The sequence below is a fragment of the Capra hircus genome, chromosome 11 (assembly GCF_001704415.2).
Source record: "Capra hircus breed San Clemente chromosome 11, ASM170441v1, whole genome shotgun sequence".
NCBI classification, from domain to species: domain Eukaryota; kingdom Metazoa; phylum Chordata; class Mammalia; order Artiodactyla; family Bovidae; genus Capra; species Capra hircus.
The window spans coordinates 87267926-87287170 of record NC_030818.1 but is presented as its reverse complement, the minus strand read 5'-3'; the positions used below and the strand labels follow the sequence as shown (position 1 = coordinate 87287170).

At 37.9% G+C, this 19245-nt stretch overlaps 1 protein-coding gene across 3 annotated transcripts in view; it reads left to right on the top strand.

Annotated features, from left to right (window-relative positions):
• TAF1B (TATA-box binding protein associated factor, RNA polymerase I subunit B) overlaps window positions 1–18851 on the top strand; it is a 55760-nt gene extending 36909 nt beyond the window's left edge. For 2 of the 3 annotated variants that reach the window (XM_018055676.1, XM_018055675.1), the window contains 7 exons: window positions 4127–4274; window positions 7852–8029; window positions 8575–8621; window positions 9414–9504; window positions 13761–13831; window positions 14350–14572; window positions 17847–18851. In XM_018055676.1, the coding sequence (XP_017911165.1) occupies window positions 4127–4274; window positions 7852–8029; window positions 8575–8621; window positions 9414–9504; window positions 13761–13831; window positions 14350–14572; window positions 17847–18051 (963 nt within the window). In that variant the 3' untranslated portion in view covers window positions 18052–18851. The remainder of the gene's footprint in view (window positions 1–4126; window positions 4275–7851; window positions 8030–8574; window positions 8622–9413; window positions 9505–13760; window positions 13832–14349; window positions 14573–17846) is intronic. The other variant, XM_018055674.1, reaches the window with a different exon arrangement.

Sequence of the window (19245 nt, the reverse complement as noted above, 5' to 3'; positions counted from 1 at the left end):
GTTACTAGTATTTTCATATACAAGTAGAATTACTGTACCTAAGCATTTAGAAACAGCCGTAAAAGGTCACATTGCTATTTTGTTAGACAGAAATTTACTTTGTATTCTTCAGCTATGTGTTGATCATATGTTAATAATATAGCATAAACTGAAAGCCTTTTTTCCCTAATAAAACTCAAAAGTTTCAGTTCAGTTCAGTTGCTCAATCGTGTCTGACTCTTTGCGACCCTACGATGCAGCACGCCAGGCCTCCCTATCCATCACCAACTTCTGGAATTCACCCAAACTCCGAGTCGGTGATGCCATCCAGCCATCTCACCCTCTGTTGTCCCCTTCTCCTCCTGCCCCCAATCCCTCCCGGCATCAGAGTCTTTTCCAGTGAGTCAACTCTTCGCATGAGGTGGCCAAAGTATTGGAGTTTCAGCTTCAGCATCAGTCCTTCCAATGAACACCCAGGACTGGTCTTCTTTAGGATAGACTGGTTGGATCTCCTTGCAGTCCAAGGGATTCTCAAGAGTCTTCTCCAACACCACAGTTCAAAAGCATCAATTCTTCGGTGCTCAGCTTTCTTCACAGTCCAACTTTCACATAAAACCATAGCCTTGACTAGATGGACCTTTGTTGGCAAAGTAATGTCTCTGCTTTTGAATGTGCTATCTAGGTTGGTCATAACTTTCCTTCCAAGGAGTAAGCGTCTTCTAATTTCATGGCTGCAATCACCATCTGCAGAGATTTTGGAGCCCCCCAAAATGAAGTCTGACACTGTTTCCACTGTTTCCCCATCTACTTGACATGAAGTAATGGGACCAGATGCCATGATCTTCGTTTTCTGAATGTTGAGCTTTGAGCCAACTTTTTCACTCTCCTCTTTCACTTTCAAGAGGCTTTTTAGTTCCTCTTCACTTTCTGCCATAAGGATGGTGTCATCTGCATATCTGAGGTTATTAATATTTCTCCCGGCAATCTTGATTCCAGCTTGTGCTTCTTCCAGCCCAGCGTTTCTCATGATGTACTCTGCATATAAGTTAAATAAGCAGGGTGACAATATACAGCCTTGATGTACTGCTTTTCCTATTTGGAACCAGTCTGTTGTTCCATGCGCAGTTCTAACTGTTGCTTCCTGACCTGCATATAGGTTTCTCAAGAGGCAGGTTAGGTGGTCTGGTATTCCCATCTCTTGAAGAATTTTCCACAGTTTATTGTGATCCACACAGTCAAAGGCTTTGGCATAGTCAATAAAGCAGAAATAGATGTTTTTCTGGAACTCTCTTGCATTTTCGATGATCCAGCGGATGTTGGCAGTTTGATCTCTGGTTTCTCTACCTTTTCTAAAACCAGCTTGAACATCAGGAAGTTCACAGTTCACGTATTGCTGAAGCCTGGCTTGGAGAATTTTGAGCATTACTTTACTAGCATGTGAGATGAGTGCAATTGTGCGGTAGTTTGAGCATTCTTTGGCATTGCCTTTCTTTGGGATTGGAATGAAAACGGACCTTTTCCAGTCCTGTGGCCACTGCTGAGTTTTCCAAATTTGCTGGCATACTGAGTGCAGCACTTTCATAGCATCATCTTCCAGGATGTGAAATAGCTCAACTGGAATTCCATCACCTCCACTAGCTTTGTTCATTGTGACGCTTTCTAAGGCCCACTTGACTTCACATTCCAGGATGTCTGGCTCTAGGTGAGTGATCACACCATTGTAATTATCTTGGTCGTGAAGATCTTTTTTGTACAGTTCTTCTGTGTATTCTTGCCACCTCTTCTTAATATCTTCTGCTTCTGTTAGGTCCATACCATTTCTGTCCTTTATCGAGCCCATCTTTACATGAAATGTTCCCTTGGTATCCCTAATTTTCTTGAAGAGATCTCTAGTCTTTCCCATTCTGTTGTTTTCCTCTATTTCTTTGCATTGGTTGCTGAGGAAGGGTTTATTATCTCTCCTTGCTATTCTTTAGAACTCTACATTCAAATGGGTATATCTTTCCTTTTCTCCTTTGCTTTTCACTTCTCTTCTTTTCACAGCTATTTGTAAGGCCTCCCCAGACAGCCATTTTGCTTTTTTGCATTTCTTTTCCATAGGGATGGTCTTGATCCCTGTCTCCTGTACAGTGTCACGAACCTCTGTCCATAGTTCATCAGGCACTCTATCTATCAGATCTAGTCCCTTAAATCTATTTCTCACTTCCACTGTATAATCATAAGGAATGAAAAGTTTAGATACTGAAATACCAGTATCAAAATAAATACAATACAAAGAAGGTTGTAACCGCAAGCAAAGTAAAATTGGACATAGTTATAAATTCTGGAAATTTACAGTTTGTTTTCTGTAAGTAAGTCGCTCAGTCACGTCCGACTCTTTGCGACCCCATGGACTATGGCTCGCCAGGCTCTTCTGTTCATGGGATTTTCCAGGCAAGAGTACTGGAGTGAGTTGCCATTTCCTTCTCCCAAGGATTGATCGAACCCGGGTCTCCAGCATTGCAGGCAGATGCTGTACCATCTGAGCCAGTACCATTATAATGTATTCCCTTGTGCTTTATAATTGCATGTAAGCTGAATGTACCAAAGTAACATTGAACAGAGACATATTCGTTCCTTCACTTGGTTCCCACACACCTTCACACATATAGAAAATGGGCAAGACATGACAGAGCAATATTATTGGTACAAATTGTTGGGAAACAGATTTTCACTTAGAATAAGGAAGAGCTTTGTAATGATTAAATGCATTACAAATTGAATAGACTACCTTCAGGAAAGGTATTGAGTTCCCATCACTGGAGATTTAAAAGAGCTAGACATACACCTGCTAGGGGTTTTGCAAATTTAGACCAGATACCTTTAAAGGTCTTGCCAACTCTGAATTTGCTGGTTGGATGATTTCTCCTGTAGCGTGATGTATGAAGTGATTGTTACACAAAATAGTTTACTGAAGTTTCTCTCTTACCATGTTTTTTTAAGCTAGACATGCATACAGAAAAGTGAACATATCACAAATGTACCCAACCTGATGAACTTTCATTACCTGAACCAGCCCTCTAGATCAAGAAACAATGATCTCTGTACCCCAGAAGCTCCATCCAATCCCCACTTCCAGTCATGATCACCTGCACCCTGAGAGTAATCTAACTCTATACCTCCAGTCAGCTGTAATAAATATTGCCAAACAGGTTTCCAGAATGTTTGTATTCTAGCCTAATTTTAATGAGGTCCAACATGTCAGAATGTTAGTCTTTCTGAAATTCCATAGATCTTAAAAAAAAAATCTTGGTTGTAGCACTTAACAGCTATCTTATCCTATAGTTATTTTTGAACACTGACCTCCTTTTCTAGAGTATATATTCCTTGAAGAGATCACTTTATTCATCTTTATATTTCCTGAAGTATCTTACATAGAATAGACTCTAAATTTAATATTTTTATGTGAATGGATAAGTAAATGAGGAAAAATTATATGTAGTATCAATGAGAAGAATGTTTGGAAATTGCAAAAATATAAATAGCATACCAAATTAACTACAAGGGTGCCTGTAAAATGAACAGAATTAATTTATTAATATTGGCTCATACATTTTCCTGAATTCTGTAAGATACTCTTTCTTAGAGGCTAATGTGAGAAAATAGACAGCTGAATCGCACATTTTTAACTATTAGACTTAAGCCCTGGTGTCATCTCCAACATAGAAGCATGTGAATATTATGTAACACTGAACTGAATCTGTTAGCTGTGAATTTGAAGGTTGGCGAGAGGGTGCTGGTTAGGAAAGGCGAGCAGAAAGTCCTGCTTTGCCGGGATTATGATGAGATCATAATTCCAGTAGAATTGCAGCTTTATCCCAGATTCTTCCATGATTGGCAAGAAGTAATGGCTTCACTATATCATAGGTAAGGCCAGTAAGAATTGTTAGAGCCAGATAGAATTTTAGTGGCTTTTTAATTTATCACTATTACTGTTTAAAACAGCTCAGTGAGGATATTTGGGGTTTATGGGTGTTTCTCCTTAATGTTTTTAATCTATACTCCAAGTTTTATTCAGTGAATACATGTTATTTTTAAAATCAGGAAGTAGTTTTTAAAATAATTTATGTTGCAAAAATTGCTACTTTGACTATCTCTTTCATTTCAGTCTTGGCCTAACTATGAAGTTATCTTTAAAAAAATAATTGAAGTTGCCACATTCTTAGATTTGCCACGTTTTCCAGACATAACTGAAAACTGCTATCTTCATCCAAACATCTTGTGTATGAAATACTTGATGGAGGTCAATCTCCCTGGTAAGTGTGAGGTATATATTATGAGTAAGCCTTGACTTATTGAATTATAATGAAAAATGTATTGAATCCTCTCAATCAGAGACTATTAGAGTCACCTGACAGGGTCTACAGTAACATGAAGCTTAACTTCAAAATTCTTTCTTAAAATGTTTTGGACCATTTAAAATGGTTAAAAGGACACTTTCAGAAGTAATGAGTTCTGTTTTGGATGGGAGGGATAAGCTTGAAAGATAATGTTTGGTGTTTACAGTAAATTTTTGCTGAATACAAGTAACACATGATTCAGTATGTATTATTAATTACTTAGGAACCTCTACCAAAAAAGGGCAGCACTCCTTCATTTGCATGAAGCATGGTTATTAAATAAAGAATTCCAATTTTTAAAATCCCAGAAGTTAATCTACAGTGATATTTTTATTGTTTAGTAACATTGCTATTTCCAGTCCCTGAAACAAATGGAGATGAAGGTCTGGTAGGATGCAAAGGCAGCCTCACTAGCCCTTCTTCACAATACACCAAGACACAGGTCACCCCAGCGGAATTCGCCGATGGAATCTACTCCTGAATTTCTTGCTAAACTAGAAATGTGAGAACTGCAGGGTTTCTATTCTTAACAGAAAATACAAACATGGCATGACTATATTATTGCTTATGCAGTATAAAAAAATGTGATTGAATATATTTTTAATAGGAAAGGAAAAGACATGTTATATGAAAAAATATATGTATAAAACTGCATGTATGATATAATTTTAGCTATAAAAATAAACATAAATTGGAGTAACATATGTATACAAATGTAAATCTAAGTCTTATAAAATATTTTTTAAAGAGGAAAAAATAAGCTTCTCAAAGGTATCATTTATTAAGCTAAGGAATGTATGTCTCTTGCTGTAACTTTAGAAGTCACTGGCTCTTTGATTAAGATTCCAGAATTTGGGAAGTCTGATTTCTGCACTTTGACATGTTACATATATCAGTTTATTGTTTTGGATTTTGGTTTTTTGAATTACTTTTGGAGTGGTTTTTTCAAAATATGGCAGGTTCCTCTGTTCTATTATATACTCCAAAATCATAAGCTTATAATGAAGAACACTAAGATATGGAAAGAATGCAAGGAATTACCAAAATATAACTGGCTTGGGCTGGGTTATGGCAAGTATCTAGCTCACGTAGTTGCTATTGGACAGAAACGATGGTGGTAGTGTTTTCTGACCAGTGTGTATAACTTAATAGTATTTCTCACCTAACTCTTCCTGAGAGTAAGAAGTAGAATTAAAACCGCTATAATATACAGAGAGAGACTGCTATCATCTGATGTTGTAAAGTGCTGTTTTAGAGACCATATTAAAAAGAGCCAGGATAGAAAAATTTTATTTCTCACAAAGTGTTCAATAGAAATAATTTGGAATATAGATAAAAAACTGTACACAAATGTTATTGACCCTATTTATAATACTGAGAAATCAGAAATAAATATCCAATGGAAAGGTAATGTTTAAGTAAATATTTTGTATATTCAGTAGAACCATGTGCATCTTTTAAAATTATGTTTGTGAAGAGTATATAAAAGCATGGGAAATGTTTATGTCATAATAGAAAAGGAAATAGGCCAAATTATAAATTATATATAATATAATCATAGCTATATAAAATTAAAATATTAATGAAAATATTGGGAATAAATTTACCCCAATATTGAAGTGCTATTTCTAAGTTATAGTAATGCATTTTTTCTTTCTTCCCACTTTATGTATCTTATAAATGTCCTATACTGAGTTTGTATTACATAATAGTGGGAGGAAAGAGTAAACAAAATAGATCTACAAACTAAGATGTGGTGGTCCCTTCAACTTAGAAATTGCATTCTAAAATGTGCCATTGATTGGCCTCCTACCCATGAAATTATAAGAAGGCTTCTGGAATATTGCCATTTTCAAAGCTGAAATTTTGCACTGTATAGTTCTCTTGTGCTGTTGATCAAAAAGCAGAGATCTGTGTACTTGGCCCTTTTTCAAAGAGAGATTTTCGGGTTCCCAGAAAGCTAAAGGTGGTTTTAAGCATGCTAGGGCAACGAATGCCCCTCCTCAGTGCCTTTATGTATGACAATGTCATCTTTGGAACTGGGCAGAAAGCAGCTTCCAGCAAGCATGTCACACACACACACCCTTGCTGAGTAAGCACTGCCTCCTTGGTGGCTCTGACTGAACTCCAAATACATCCCTTAGTTTTATCCCTCATCCTGGGACTGAGGAGCTGGCCAGAGAGAATTCCTGGCAGCTTTCATAATCATGTCTGTTTAATTTGTGGGGAACCCTGTAGAGTTTCCAAAGTGCCTTCATCTGTATTACCTCATCCGTGAAGGTGGAAAGGGAGGACAGGTGGGTGTGCTCATCTCAGATGAGAAGTAGGCAGGTTGAGTGACGCCTGGCTGCCGGATGGCCGAGGCGTCATATAATACTCCAGGTCACATAATACTCCAGGTCAGAATCTTAGTTTTTCTCTCCTGTCCTGGCTTCCTTCCTCATAATTTCTTTCATTTGCTTTTTATTACTATGTACTTTTAGTATAAGAGAAGCAATTCAAGGTATTAATTTTAAATAAATAGGGGAGACATTCTTCAAGAAATACCATTTTTATAGTAATAAAATTCTGTATATAATACTTTATATAGAGACATGTATATACTGTATGTAATGTTATTTGAACTGTTATAAAAGTATGGTATACTACATTAAGAGAATAGAATCAACAGAACATAATGACTGACAGTATATAGGAAATGCAATACAACTTATTATGCTCTTGTAAATAACAACTGTTCTACTTGAATTTAATCAAAATATAGGTACTTCAGTTAGTAAGTAAAGAAATTTGCTTAGTAATTCAGAGTTTTCAAAGTATAATTCACTTGTCCTATCTTTTATGTCCTGTGTTTATCCTCACCATAACCCATTTTACAAGTGAAGAAACTGAGGTTGAGTGGCTCTAGTCTGGAGTCACAAAGCTCATGATCAGAAAGCCTAAATATATAGGCTGTAGGTGTTCTGGCTCCAAGTCCCAAGTTACTCAGCCTTGAATAGTAGATGAGTCTGTGCTGAGCGTGTCATTTCTTTGGGAAAGCAGGGCAGCGGGTGAGATGCACGCTGGGCCTTCCAGTGTGCTAGCCAGGCTCCCTAGCTTCCCAAGGGAGTGCACATTTTTAGAGACGCCCTTGGTCCTACAGGAAAGTTAGTTTCAGGTAAATGCAGATTGCTGTAGAAACACAGACAAGGGGCGTGGATGAAGCAATAGAAGATGGATGTGTGCCTGTATATTTGGTGCCAAGATATGTGCCATAGATAGCAGGCATTTTGGGAAGTCAGAATAGGAGAAGATCGACCTTGCCAGGATTCGACCATATGTTTTTCTCTACACATTTCATTTTTTGGTTTATGTATACACAAAATGGTATGTCTCAGAGTTCTGGCATAGTATCATATTTTAAGATAAAGCTTATCTCATGGATGTATACATTAGTATGGTCTCATTAACCAAAGAATTTAATTTCACATTTTTCTGTTTTATTCTTCAACAGATGAAATGCATAATTTAACCTGCCTAGTGGTAAAAGCGACTGGAATAGGAGAAGTGGATTTTCTAAGATTTGATCCTATAGCTAAAAAGGCAAAAACTGTTAAATATGATGTGCAAGCTGTAGCTGTCATTGTAGTGGCATTGAAACTGCTCTTTTTATTGGATGACAATTTAGAATGGTAAGTGTATGTAGTCTTAGGAGAAAAAAATGTTATTATTTTCCCCTAATTATTCAGGGTAAAGGACTCCATATGTTATGTCTCAGTAGAAAGTAGAGACTCTCAGTTGTTATAGAACACTGACTAGTAGCAGCAGTTACTCCTTACCTAATGTTTTGGCTCAGGTATTTGTCAGAGATTTCATTCTCCTTTAGTAAGTTGTTTGGATCATGTTTTCTTCCATTTTTAGGAAGATGCACATGTGTCTCATTCTCCTGAGTTTTAAATCATACACAAATTCTAAAGAGTCACTAGCACTTCATCCATGTACCTTTTGGTTTCTGGCACTATGTGTCTTCAAAGATTATTTTGGAAAGTGAAAGAATCTTAAAATGCCAACAAAGAGTGGCAGTGTCTTCTTCCCTATTTCAGTGCTTGCTTCTGCATTAAAAGTTGGCATCAGTTTCAAGTACTGTTCTATACTTTTCTTTCAGAAGAATTCAAAATTTAACTGTCTTCAAATGAATGATTTCCAAATAAATTGATTTGTTTATTTGTGTCTCCAGGTCTTTGTCTAATATTGCCAAGAAATATAATGAAAAGAACAAAGAAGGTACTTTTTTTTTTAGTCAATCAAGTGATTGTAAAAGGTGAATTAAAAGATACAATAAATATAGAGAAGAAGAAACTGAGAAATATATAAATTGTACCTTGTATCAGAACTGTTTATATGTGTAGTTATCTAATATATCTTCTATTCTCAAGGAGGTAATAGTCAAATCTAGAAGAACAGACATGTAAAAAGATGGTTTCAATATGTGGAATCTAGAAAAATAGTAAAGATCTTATTTGCAAAGCAAAAATAGAAACACAGCTGTGGAGAAGAAACGTATGATTACCAGAGGGGAAAAGGCAGGGGGGTGGGGTGAATTGGGAGATGGGGATTGACATCTCTACACTGCTATGTATAAGACAGATCACTGATGAGAACCTGCTGCGGAGAACCTGCTGTGGAGCTGTGGGAGCTCTGCTCAGTGCTCTGTGGTGACTTAATTGGAAGAAAGTCCAAAAAAGGAGGATATATGTGTATGTATGGCTGATTCAGTTTACTGTACAGCAGAAACTAACACCACAATATAAAGCAGCTATATTCCACTTTTTTTTTTTAAAGGTCGTTTTGGTGTAATACAGGGCCACAGTATAGGTGAGAGCTCGGAACAGAAGGGAGTGACAGCAGATTGCTCAGGAGTCATATTAGAGCGTGAAGATAGTCAGTCCCTCCATAATTTCCAAGGGCTGGCATATAAATGTTCAGTCAGATCAGTGAGTAAAGACTCAAATGAGCAACATGTGTTATAATAATGTGACATATTTGGTTAATAATCATGGATTTCATTTCTTTCAGATAAACCATGGTTTGATTTCAGAAAATGGTACCAAGTTATGAAGAAAGCTATTGATGAGAAGAAACAAAAGTGGGAGGAAGCCAGGGCAAAGTATGTTACCTCTTCTAGCTTTAGATTCACCTACTTTATTTTTCAAGTCTATTGCTTTACATCTGAAAGCTCAAGTTTCATCAGTTCAGATTCACCAGCATTATGACCCTTTTTTCTAGAATTAACCCCTCTGTCTAAACTGACATTTTAAAATATTTCTATTAACTATTAGTGAGTGAGTGAAAGTCGCTCAGTCATGTCTGACTCTTTGCAACCCCATGGGCCATTATAGTCCATGGAATTCTCCAGGCCAGAATACTGGAGTGGTTAACCTTTCCCTTCTGCAGGGGATCTTCCCAAACCAGGAATCAAACCGGGGTCTCCTTCACTGCAGGCAGATTCTTTACCAACTGAGCTATCAGGGAAGCCCTATAATGTCCTTTTAGGGGCGTCCCTGGTGGTCCAGTGGTTAAGACACCACACTGCCAATGCAAGGGAGGTGGGGTCCATCCGTGGTCAGGGAACTAAGATCCCACATGCCACACTGTGTGGCCAGAAGATTTAAAAAATAGTAATATTAGTGTCCTCCTGATCCAGAATCCAGTCCAGGGTGCTGTATTGTACTCAGTACTCGTCTTTTCATAATCTGCATGACTATTCTCTGCATTTCTGGTATTCCTCCCTCTTTCGTTTCCCACAGTGGATCAGTTCCCATCTGTGCTTCCCACTGTTACAAAAGACTGCAGACGTCAGCCTGTGTCATTTATAACTGGACTGTTCCTCCAAAGTAAAGTTCCCGATACAAATCCAAACAAAGCAAAGCAGAAAGAGAGTAGCATATTTAATTCAGGCAGTCTCACTGTTTGACCTCGAGCTCTCCTCCTCATGTAGGTCCATTGTTGTCATTTAGTCGCTAAGTTGTGCCCAACTCTTCGTGACCCCTATGGACTGCAGCACGCCAGATTCCTCTATCCATAGGTTTCCCAGGCAAGAATACTGGAGTGGGTTGCTGTTTCCTTCTCCAGGGGATCTTCCCGACCTAGGGATCAAATCCGCATCTCCTGAATTGGCAGGTGGGTTCTTTACCACCGAGCAACAGGGAAGCCCACCCAGGTCCACCGTGGCAGAGTGGAAAGAGCATAGCATTAGAGACAGTGCAGGGGTAAATCCTGATTGTTTAAAACCAGCTGTTTAACTGCGACCCAGTTACTTAACTTCTTAGCCTCAGTGCACTGAAATGTAGTCAGCTCATAAATTTTCAGAGATACTGTCTTATGTCGTAGAGGGTACCTTGCTCTAGGTTTCTGATTTGAACGGATTTTATATCTGTTCTTGGAACTTTGAGTCCCTGTGAAACTTTGAAGAAAAGGTTAACATTTCTGTATTTATGTAATTTTGCAACAGTACTCATTTGATAAAGTCATTTTATATCCCCTGAGAAAAATCAAGATTCCTCAAATTAGTTAAAATGATAACTCCAGTTTCGTCATCAATAAAGTAAGGCTAATAATGTCTCCTTGATATTCTTAATCAAGAACTAAATTTCAGTGTTTGCAGATAGAATTAGAGTATTTCTCCCCTGAATTTAAGAGATCTTTTAAATCTAGAAACAGACTTCCGGGGATGCATAAAGCGCTGTGGGAGAGAGGATCCTTGCTGAAGAAGGGAGGAGATGGGCAGTTTCTTCCTGTTCAGGTTGGACAGATAGTGAGGGTGAGCTTCTGACAGCTGTGGGCACCCGGGGAACAGAGGCCTTCCTCTTTTCTGTTGGAGAAGGAACGTCTTTAGTCATTGGCTCTCAGCAGGCACAAGAGTAGCAGCGAGAACAGAAGGCTCTCCTGAGTTCTTAGGTAATCTTGGAGAACCAGACATCAGACCTTTATTTTCTGGTGCTGCTGGGGTGGTCCCGGCCAGTACTGAAAGGCTAGGTATTCAGAGGCCATGCCACTTGGGCATCTCAGGGTTGACAGGTGCCCTCTCATGAACCCAAACCAGGCACCAGCTTACACTTCAGACATACCTGTTAGAGCCCAGATTCTTCCTGCAGGGCCTCAGTCAGCTGTGCATCAAAAGGCTCACTGACTTTTAGCTACTTTAAGGGAGAATTTAATGACCAAAGAGCGTATGTCTAGTTTCAAAGTGGCATTTTCCAGACGGACACCAGGCCTCTGGGAAGAGCTTGTCCAAGGGATCTGTTACCAAGATCCTTTGTAGAGTCTGTGCTTTGGGATGACTGAGATGACTTCTAAGTCACTGCTGACTGCTCTGTGGGCACAGAGCTCCCATGTATGCCCATCACCTGTTCTACCCTTCCCCATCTCTGCTATTGAAATAAATTTCTAATTTTTCTCTCTATTCTTCTAGACATCATCTTCCATATTGTCAGGTGAAAGTTGTTAAAGTATTTTCTACAGCTCAGCATAGGTCTCTATGCATGGATTGTGAGAAACACTAGTAAACTATAGTTGAAACCTAAAAATAGCTTTAGAGAGTGCTTTGACTGCCAGTTTTCTTGGAGGAAAATTTAAAAGCATGTGCAGATCTTTGCAGCCTTTTAGGTTAGGCAAAAATTTTCTCAGATATGATACCAAAGCCGTGATCCATAAAAGAAAAAAAAGATAAGTTAGACTTCATTAAAAGAAAGAACTTCTCTTCTAAAAACACTGTTAAGAAAAGCTGCAGGCTAGGAGAAAATATGTTTAAATCACATATCTGATAGAAGGTTTGTATCCAGAATATATGAGTTGTATCCAATATATGGTTTGTATCCAGAATTATTTTCATATAATAAGAAAACAACTCAGTGTTTTAAATGGGCCAAAAGTAAGTTCACACAGAAGCCTATATATGAATATATAGAGATCTGTATACTTCATTCACAAGTAAACGAATGAAATCTTGTGGCCCAAAACTGGCAACAACCCAGATGCCTTTCAGGTGGTAATGGATAAACAAACTGTAGCATATCTGTAAAATGAAACACTCTTCAGTACTAGAAAGGAACAAACTTCTGATATATCCAGAAACATGAATGAATCATAAATACATTATGCTAATGAAAGACTCAAAAGGTTACATACGGTCTAATTGCATTTATATGACTTTCTGGAAAAGGCTAAGCTGTAAGAATAGAGAAACAGATTGGTGGTTGAGACCAAGTTTAGCTGAGGGTCAGGGGAGGAGTTGACCTTCAAGAAGCATGGGAGGTTTGAGAGTGTGGAACTATTCATGGTGGTGATTATACAACTGTATGTGTTTATCTAAAGTAGTGCAGCTATGCACTAGACAGGACTGGCTTTACTACATGTAAATTACACCTTAATATACAGCAGTGGAGAACCAAATCTTGAGGGAAGGCTGGACAGACAGAGCATATGGGACCTCGTGGCTTCCTGGAGAAAATGTTAAGACTTCGTGCTGGGCCTCTATTTTTTGTAGTTTTGAAAAGAAGTAAACAAAGTAAATGCTTAAAGAAGGACTGTGTGACGAGTGTTAATTATTTTCGATGGCCCACCTTTCCCATCTTCTGGGCATATGTCCTCAAGGAAATAATAACACCTCCTTGACTGCAACATAATTGCCACCTGTATGGGCATTTACTATAAATGCATAAGAAAATCTGTCTAGATGAGGAAGTCACAAGGCGTTTTTAATAGTGGGTTTATCTAGGGAGTGGGATTAAACTATTTAGGGAACTTCTTTATTATTAAGAGATTTTTTACCTTGAATATATTGTCACTTTTATTATTTGATAAATAAATAACAAAAAGATACTTGAAAGAATCACAAATGGCAAGCTCTCTGAATATTTAAATGTGGTATGATTTAGTTCACATATAATTTTCAGAAAGACCATAACCTATTCACAGTGATTATACCTCTGCATTAGAAGGCAGGCACTTACTGTTCACTTTGTACAAGTTATCAGAGTCAGAAGTACCACTACCTTATCTGCAGCAGAAGGGTGTTTGGCCAAAGACAAGAAGGAACAGTTGTTTCTTAGGTGGCCTCACTTTATGAGAACAAGAGGCACGGGATTATGATGACAGTATAATCAATCATTTCTTTGTGATCTTATGGCATCTGGGAGGTTTTAGGTGGAACTTATCCTTCCATCGACTTCCTGCCTCCTGCAGTGCCACTCGCTTACGTCTAGGTCATGAGAGCTGTAGAGACGCATGTCAGCAGGTCATTCTAAGCCAGAACTATTATATGAGTATCGGGAATTTCAGATACTGCCATTGAGAAACTTCTCTGAAGTGTGTTGAGGCCCATTTCATCTCCATCCTGCTCCAAATGCGTCTTTATCTTTTCAGGTTTCTGTGGAAAGGTGAAAAGCCAATCTACTACTCAGCCATTGACAGGCCGGTGGTGTATAAAAGAAGAGGTGAGTAGGGTTTCTTCTCGTTGACACCAAGTAACAGCCCAGCTGTGGAAAAGCTAAGGGTTTTAAATTGAAAAGTGAATGCACAAGTCCTTTTCTCAGTTGTTTAACAAGTGTCCCATTGCACATCCAGAGAAACGTCCTTCTCTATAAGAAATGTCCGTAGAAATCTATTTCAGGAACATTGCAATATTCAAACAGAACTTCAGTTCTCGCCAAAATCTGAAATGCTATATATGTCTATACTCTCAGAACTCTTTATTTGGAGAACTGCTTTTTTAGGTTTTTTGTTGTTTTTTTTGTGTGTGGTAAAATAAACATAAGATAAAATTTACCTTTTTAGCCTTTTCAAGTTGTTCCTCGCCGTCCCTCTTCCAGTGGCAGTTTCCCCTAGTTATGCCCTTATATCATGGAGCATTTGTCAAAACTACAAAACCACCGTTGGTGCATTACAATCAAGTAAACTACAGACTTTGTCATTTAATGTGTTTTTATTTCATTTGTTTTCCCTTCATTTCCAGAAATGCTGGTGAGTCTACAGAAACAGTTTAGCACGCTGGTGGATTCAGCACCAAACATTGAAAAAAAAAAGCCTTCAAGTTTTCAATTCAACTGGACTGAAGAGGACAGCGAGAGGCCTTGTTTCCATGGGCATAGCCTCCAGGGAGTCCTGCAGCAGAAAGGCCAGTCCCTGACAACCAAGAATTCCCTCTACTGGCTGAGTACTCAGAAGTTCTGTAAAAGGTATGCGATGCTCTTAGAAGTCATGGGATAAAAACCACCCTGAAACCTCTAGTTTGGCCTGAAGCAGTAGTCTTTTCTCATTAGAAAAAATAAAAAGGGGCCACCTATGATTTAAAGGAGTTGGTCATAATGAGAGGCAGATGGGTTATTGGTTGGACTTTAGAAGATGGTGAGCTTGTAATCAAGACCCACACATGGGACAGGAAGTTAGGACCTGATTCGTTAGTACCATCTGCCTTGTCTGCCTGCAGTTGGTCCGTGGGGGTTAGTGGGGAACCTACACCTTTTGCTCTTCACGTGGCATGATCAGTGCATTTTTGGATGTTCTTAATGGTTGTAATCCTGTAACATAAGACAGTTAGTTACAAATAGACCTTGGTATAATCAGAGATGAAACAACCAAGATTTTTTTTCTCTGCATGAGTTATAAGGCTAAGCAATACACTCTATGCATCAAGTATGTTTATCACCATGGTTTTATGTACCAAAATCGTCTGTCAAATTACCTTGCCTATTTAGACCATAGCCTAAAACCACATAGTAAGCAAAAGAGGGTCCAGCTAACCAATAAAATGGCCACTGAGTCCATAACTAACGTATATACACTCTTCTCAGGAGGCCCTTTAGTCCTTCACTCTGCCGGGAGATGTGTGTCCATCAGGCTGAGTTGTCTGATTTCCAGATTCCTTGCCATCAGAAGATGCAGAGTAGGCGGGAGACTGAGAGGTATCTGCTGCTGAATGTCTTGACAGCAAATATAAGTGGTACTCGTTTGACAGACAGTAGAGGAACCAGCTGCAGAAGCAGACAAAAGAAGTCAAATTACAGTGGTCTGAAGTTCATTCATGACACACAATAGCTCCACAGAACTAAATAAACTTGACCATGTCTCTGCTTTAGCATGTCCCCAGATTAATGTGCATTCTCTCTGGGTTTGTTTTTCCTACCTGTATTTTCTAGTATTTCCACAATAAAAGTGGACAACTTGTCACCATATAATTGTAAAGGCTTTTGAAAATAGGCTGAATGTCCTCTGATTAATAATAACCAAATAGTGTATAACTCAGTTTTAAAAGATGTCTATCCAAATGGTTAAAATGGAATCTTTTGATGCTTAAGAGAGCAGATCTTCAGCTATATGGAGAATTTTATTACACAGGAGAACTCAGTTTTGAGGGTTCAGAAGAGACAAGCATTGTACTGGGAAATAATTTTGAGAACACTCAGGTCTTGAGAACTAAGCAGAGAAAGACTGTGAGAACCCTTCAGATCATGAGGGTGTTTATCCTTCTTGTCTGAGGCGGAGCTAACAATCTGGATGAATTTAAATGGTTGTATGTTTTATTTGGTTTTATCACTTAAGACTTTAGGAAAATTAAAATTTTCCAAGTTTATGATAAGGGAAGTGAGTGAAGTGAAGTAGCTCAGTCGTGTCCGACTCTTTGCAACCCTGTGGACTGTAGCCTACCAGGCTCTTCCCTCCATGGGATTCTCCAGGCAAGAGTACTGGAGCGGGTTGCCATTTCCTCCTTAAAAGATACTGTTGTTGATTCAACTTAGAAATAAAAAGTCCTACTGTACACCTTTTCTTATCTTTTTGTTGTAGAAATAGAGCTTTCTTTATGGTCCCTAGGCAAGGGAAACAATATTTTTACCCTTTTTGTGATAATATTTTGTTTGACAGAATCTTTCTTCATAGAACCTAAATTAAAAATTAGAGAAGAAGAAAAGAGGGCACCATATTTGTGAGAATTCATATAAATGGCTTATACTCTGTTTCCATTAAACTAATCAATGCACAAGCATTTGAGGCTTTTAAATTTCCTACAAGTGAACATAGTAGGGTATTGGCTTTTTTGTATATTATTAAAATAGGCTTAAAAAGATTTTAAGTGAAAATTTAAAAATCAGTTTTAAAGGAGTATGGGCAAAGTGAACATTTTTGAGCCTTTACTTTGTGCCAGCTATTGGATAAGTGCTTAATATATATTCTCATTCAATCCTCTTTTCCATCTTACGAGGTAGTTATTTTTTTTCTGTTTTGCAGATGAAAGAACCAAAAGTAGTTATCCATAGTCACAACTGATGGGTGTCCAAGCTCTATGGTGCAAATGCAAACATTCTTTCAGGAATTTAGGGCCATATTTGTTACATAAATCATTGTCTAAATGTTTATACCATCTATCGTTCACTTGTTTTTAAAACTATTTATTATGGAAAACTTCAAGTATATTCAAAGGGAGAGGGCACAATATAATTAATGCCCCCTACCCATAGTCACCCCCACATTAACAACTTTCCACGTGGCTAGACTTGTTTTCCCCATACCCTAGCCAGCTCACTGCTTTACCCCTCTATTCCCAGATTATTTGGAAGCAAGTCCCAAACTTCATAATTTTCTTAAACAAAGCCAGAATACCATTAATCTGACATTAAAAACTAGTAGTAATTCCTTAATGTCATCAAACATGCAGTGGATATCTAGATTTTCCTGATTGTCAACAGTAAATTTTTAAATAACTCAGAATCCACATAAAGTCCTTACATTGCTGGTGGTAGAGATAGCCCTTAAATGCTTTAGTTCATAAATTCCCCCTTTATCTCTTTTATTTCCCCCTTGCAGTTTACTTATTGAGTAATCCAGGTCATGTGTCCTGTACAATTTCCTGTAGTCTAGATTTTGCTGATTACAGCCCATGACACCTTTTAACGTGTTCCCCTTTCCCCCTGCTTCCATGTTGGTATAGGCAGAGATTGGCAGAGTTACTTAGCAGTTTTCATTAGTGTTTTAGAGATTTGATCAGATTCAGGTTCTACTTATTACTTTAAAATAAGCAAAATTGCTTCATTAAGTCTTCCTTCTATAATACATACAGAATTGCAGCATACAGTATTAAGCCTGGTAACCTGTTTTGGTTGGGAGCTGGGGATTCTTTTGTTGGTGTGTTTTCAGTATGTCCAGGATCTCTCCCTGTGTGCTTTTGTTTGCCTTGACCGTGGTAAGAGGGGGGCCCACCTGGAGTGGAGGAGGAGCCGTGAGAACTGGCTATGGACCACCTGTGTCCCACACCTGATGGCCACAGACAGTGCTAACATTTTTTTCCTTTATAAAATGTAGGATTCCTTCCAGATTGTTCGTTTCCTTCCAGCTCAGAGTACTATCTTAAGCCTAACCATATACAGTTTTTAGGTTATTTGGGGGATATTCAAGGGACCAGTGCATACCTTTCTAAATGGCCCTTTAAACATGGTGTCTTTTTTCTTCCCCTTCTAGCCATTGTAAGCATGTGACAACCTACGAAGAATCCAATTTTTCCCTGAGTTACCAGTTTATACTAAATCTCTTCTCCTTCTTGCTGAGAATAAAGACTTCCTTTCTCCATGAAGAAGTGAGCTTAATAGAAAAGAGACTTTTTAAAGCAAAATATAATAAAACAAACAAGAAATCTTCGAGATCCAGGAAAACAAGAAAGTGCTGAAAGAAATGAAGTGGAAACTTGCCGGGGAAAAATATATTAATAATGAAAGTAATGTCATTGTAATATAAAATTCTAGAGAATGGTGAAAAATAGAGTTTTATTGCATACAGCTACATACATACAAATACCTATATCAAACAAAAATGTATGTTGGAAAACAGGTGAAATTTATTTGAATTTATTTTTATTTTATTTTATTTTTTTAGGAGCTAAGAGTGCCTAGATAGCTGTAGAATCATTTCCTTTGCAAAGTTCTATTGGTTTGTATAGGGTGAATAAAATTTATAATAAAACAGTTTTTGAAGATACTATTGTTGTTCATATAAAAAATAATCACCAGTTAGGTCATTTATATGTTATTTGGTACTTAAATATATTTTCCAACATTTACCCTGAATCTTTCACAATAATCATTAATATTTTGTGTGAAAAAGGGTTAACATAGCAGGCCTAAAACTGCTATCCTTGGAAAGGCCTGCTTGCAAGGCTGACACTTGGCTGGTATCTAGGAACTCGGATTTTGGGGGGGTTCCCACCATTCCTTGATAAGAATGGATCACGATGCCTAAACTGTTTGTGCAAACAACATGGTTTATGCTGAATGCCTGCTCTTTTTCTAAGAGTGTGAAATTTTGTTACTTGCTGCTCCTTTGATTTTTTTTTTATGCTTTTTTTTTAATTTTTAATTTTTAAAAATTTTTTTTTATTTCCCCCTCCCACCTCCCTCCCCATAACATCTCTGTGGGTCATCCCCATTTAAATTATGAATGTTCTTGTTAAAATGTTAAGTAAATGGTAACCAGGAATTTGTATTCTTTGTATTTTAAAAAAATATTTGCTTATTTATTTGGCGGCACCGGGTCTTAGTTGCAGGATGTGGGATCTAGTTCCCCAACCAGGGATGGAACCTGGGCCCCTGAATTGGAAGCTCAGAGTCTTAACCATTGGACCAGCAGGGAAGTTGCTTCATTGTATTTTAAAGTTAAATTTTCTTTTTAAACTACATCACTTACTTACTCTTTACACCCCAAAGTAAATCCCAGATAGATCAAAGATCTAAACATTATAATCTTTTATATATTCGTGTATAAAGTCTTAGAAGAAAACAACTGTGAATGCTTTGATGATCTTGGAATGGGGAAGGACTTTATAAGAAGTCTCAAAACCAGAAAGCAGAAGGAAAAGATTAATAAT